This window comes from Coccinella septempunctata, chromosome 5 (genome assembly GCF_907165205.1).
Source record: "Coccinella septempunctata chromosome 5, icCocSept1.1, whole genome shotgun sequence".
NCBI lineage: Eukaryota > Metazoa > Arthropoda > Insecta > Coleoptera > Coccinellidae > Coccinella > Coccinella septempunctata.
This window is the reverse complement of record NC_058193.1, coordinates 35,373,716-35,377,827: the sequence shown is the minus strand read 5'-3', so window position 1 is coordinate 35,377,827 and position 4,112 is coordinate 35,373,716. Positions and strand designations below refer to the sequence as shown.

Sequence of the window (4,112 nt, the reverse complement as noted above, 5' to 3'; positions counted from 1 at the left end):
GTGAGCAGAGACGTAAATAAGTCGTATCTTTCCTTTTCATTCAGCTGGAGCTTATGTCAACAAACTCGAAATGAATGCACAGTAGATAATAGAGGTTCTCCCTCTTTTTATTTGAACTACTTAATATCGGAAGATTTTCAGGCAAATGTATTTCTTTTTCGCAATAATTGATGAATTGAAAGAGGGAATATTTTATAACTGAATATTCGTAAAAAGGGAATGAAAATCAATCCTTAACTAAGTTTAAGAATATATGGGACAAATTCAGAGAGATTCGTTAATTATTAATGAAAAAAATGGTATAGAGGAATTTTTTGAACGTTTCTTGGGTTATCATTGAAGGTATGGACACCTAGAGGTTTGAAACAAACTGTAAATGGAATATCTTTGAACGCATTTTCATTGTTGGTTGTGAAAATGGATTTTCCACGGTTTTCACTCAGATTTGTATATCAAAAAGAGAAAAAGTCTATAAGAATAAATAGTTTTTAATAATCTGTTCCTCCCAAAAATATATCCTTTTTACAATCTAATCTTCTATGTACAATTTGAACATATAGCACTCTGAAATATTATTTATTATATACAAATATCAGTCGATTTTTTTACACGATCAATACAAACTGGGTAAAGGCTGCATAAGTGGAAAACTGCCGGTCCAAGCGTCATAAGGCAGCATAACTGGTACGGCATAAAAGCCTTTAGGTTGAAAATGTGTACGGTAATGCTTTTTGAGGTGATCTTTCCTTCCAAAACATTTTCCGCACTGCGTACAAGGAAAAGGTCGGAGGCCACTATGTATCCTTTTATGCCGCGTCAGTTCCTCGTTTCTCGTGAAAGTTTTGCCACAGTCTTTTTCGTCACATTTGAATGGTCTCTCTCCTGCAAAGAAAAAACTCCATTAATATCATAATTCAGCATGGAACTGGGTTGGAAAATGTAAAAAGGGACGATTTTATCATCAGGTCAATGTAAAAAATCTTCTAAATCACAAAGTCGCAGGTATTTATAAAGCTTGGGTTTAAAAGTTGAGTATTTAAAAGAGAAAGTTTGGTTGGCTTGATTTTTTTGGCTGAAGTCTTATTTAGGTTACGGAAACTTATCCGACCTTCTAGTTTTGTTATTATTTTAAGTTTTTCATAGTACTATAATAAACCCTACAATGGAATTTTCTTCCAATATCTTGTTTTATATTGAATGAATTTATTTATGGTAGAATGCATAAAAATAATGTGTTTCTTCTCCTGAAAAAATCATAGTTCTTATTAAGCTTCACTGAAAGCTTTCTGTTAAACAGCTTGGCTTATTCTCTCAAAAGCTTAGATTGATTATTTTTATCTAGGACGTAATATCTTCAGCAGAACAGATATTCCATTGCCAGATTCACTTATCTCAACCCCTATTTGCCCCACAGCCTTCGTACAAGGGGTACTAGCTCCGCCCTTCCGAAAAATGCATTAGGGGATTCATTTGTGGTCTATAAAAAAAGATTTTCAGGACGCATTTTGTCGAGATGAGTAAGCATATTTATCAGAGTGAATTTATATCCGAGAAATTTCTGCGAAGTTGAGAATTGCTGTCATCAATCAATAGGAATATATCACGATTTATATTTCAGACAACATTGCTATTCGTGTTAGTAACTACAGGCTGTGAATAAATATTTGCGAAATGTAGGATACAGGTCCCAAAGATGCAATATTTAATTTTTTTCTTAGAAACCAGAAAACTGACGGACCTGAAATTGAGCAGGCATTATATGAGAGCAAGAAGAATCAAAATATAAAAAAAAATTTGGTGGTGTCAGAATTTTTTCTCAAAAACCGTTACTTTTAGCAAGAAATTGCAAGTGACCTTATTGGTCCATAATGAATCCAGCTATCAGAAATTGTTTTTTTAAGGATATAATATGAAAAAGGAAGGAATGGAAGAAATAAAATATCGCTCAATGAGCATTTCGAATTGGAAATTTTTAAAACTTGCTCTGTGCTTGAATTTTGGGGAATATCAAAAATGAAATTATGAATTTCTGTTCTTAACTAGTTGGCCATGACTATAATAGTAAAATGGGGTTTTCATATATAGTTGGTAATCAGCAGGAAAGAATGAATATTGATGCCCTATTCCTAACATTTACCTGTATGAATCCTGATATGCCCTTTGAGCTGTCCGTTATTCGAGAAGCCAACATCGCAGTGTGGACACTTGTACTTCTTGGGCCTCTTCTTTTTCGCATTCAAGACCTTCTCCTGATGCTCCTGCTCCAGCACCCTGGCATACTCTTCCAGAGCGTATCCGTTAGCGAAATGCTCCACCAAGAAAGGATCGTTTGGAACCAACGAATAATTTTGCGTCAGACTGCCAAGGTTGGCTTGCATCAAATCCGAGTAATAACCATATTCAGGATATGGTGGAACCCTATCCGGTATCGTCAATGCGGTCGGAGAACTGCTGGCAGAATTCGCAATAGATTCCATAAAATTGGCAGGTAAGAATGATTTCCCTTCTTTCGTAATATCACATTTGGTTTCACATTTTGGCGTCGAATCACTGTGTTCGTCTGAGTTGGCCCTGACCAGCTTCTCATCCGATATAGTGCCATCTTCTGTGGTTGTGGTGGACACCGTCGAGTCCTGGTTCTGAACATCCCAAGGACGAAAGAGCCGCGAGCACTTTTCCAAGTCCCTATTTTTGCACATATCCTTGACGTACATGTCTATCCACTTGAGGCACAAGCAAAAATGATTTCGGGACATTCAAGAGGGTATATAAGTCAAGGCAAGGGGCCGGCTTTTGGCAAGTGGGGATAGCTACTATAACAATGCATAACAGCCCTCTGTATTTATTGAATGAAATGGATCCTTCCCAACACTATCGCCCTTATGTCGTTAGTATTGTGAGTTGGGGTGGTTTGGGGCTTTTATTTAGGTGGATAAGTGTTACCATTTTTGCACGGTTGTCTTTTTTTAATGCGACTATTTGTGGTCGGATTTAGTTGTTATCTCTACCCTAAGTGAGTTTTCAACGAGAGTAATCCCCTGTAAGGAGTTAGCTGACGTTTCTGTTGACGTGGAAGGTGTCGTACCTTTAACGGATTATCCACGGTTATCCTTTCGTTAATTAAATCGAGATTTTGAATAGACGAACCGTCATATGAACTCAGGAGAATTTCAGGAAAAAGAAGAGATGCAAGATTTCCTGTCGAAAAATCAATATTTGAAGTTAGTTCTTTCTATTGAGGGTATAAACTGGTTTGGTCCGTTTTTTATGTTCAAAAATGCATTTATTTTCGGGAAAACAAGAATGAACAGGTTGTTCAAAGCATTCTCCATCGCTGGCCACCATTTCTATCCACATCTCAGCAAATTTTTCAATTCCATTTCTTCTCCTCTTTTGATGAGATCCAAGTTAGGAGCAGTTTTTCGATTCTGCTAAAAAAATGCACCTCTGATGTGCTAAATCATGCTGCATCTGTTAAAAAGGCAATACGATGTTTTCTTGCTGCCTTTGAATGGACTTTCAACGTAGTAAGGCAAGTAAGTAAGTGGGGGAAGAAACAAATTGGTTTTTGAATCATGTCCATGGATTTCAATGGTGCGCAAACTTCTTGTTGAGTTGTTGTTGGTTCTGCAAGTATCTCTTACGTTTAACTCCGATCTTCATTGAGTAACACCCCCAATTTTTTTAGCTGTTTTTCGTCTGAAATAAACGATCTTTTAACGTCAAAACCATTCTCTACCTGCTTTATCAGTTAGAACTTTGAATTCATAATCCTGCACAAACATTCGATGCTCTTCAGCATTGGAATTTTTTTCCAATTGAAAGAGGAACCTTAAATCTCCTGAAAATGCTGTCAACCTTAAACAAAATTGAACTTATTAATAATAAGAAAACGAACAATTTGAATTGCACATTTTATTTCACAAGAATAAAAATACGAAAAAAATTAAGGATGTTAACGTATATTGGACGATTTTGTACACAACTTGACTTCTTTGATTCAATCCTCTTATTTTTCCTTGTCCATTCGAATAACCAGAAGAAATATTTTGTATAATTATAGTTGTTGAGGTTTCCGTCTTTAGGGATGAGAGCATGAGTAAAAATATTCT

The 4,112-nt window shown here is 36.0% G+C and overlaps 1 protein-coding gene across 1 annotated transcript; it reads right to left on the bottom strand.

Moving 5' to 3' along the window:
* Positions 1 to 613: 613 nt before the first annotated feature.
* On the bottom strand, positions 614 to 2,714 carry LOC123314126 (GDNF-inducible zinc finger protein 1-like). The gene is made up of 2 exons (XM_044899245.1): positions 2,138 to 2,714; positions 614 to 882 (listed from the first exon to the last, which is right to left on the bottom strand). The coding sequence occupies exons 1-2, from the start codon at positions 2,712 to 2,714 to the stop codon at positions 614 to 616; spliced, it is 846 nt and encodes a 281-aa protein (XP_044755180.1).
* Positions 2,715 to 4,112: the final 1,398 nt, after the last annotated feature.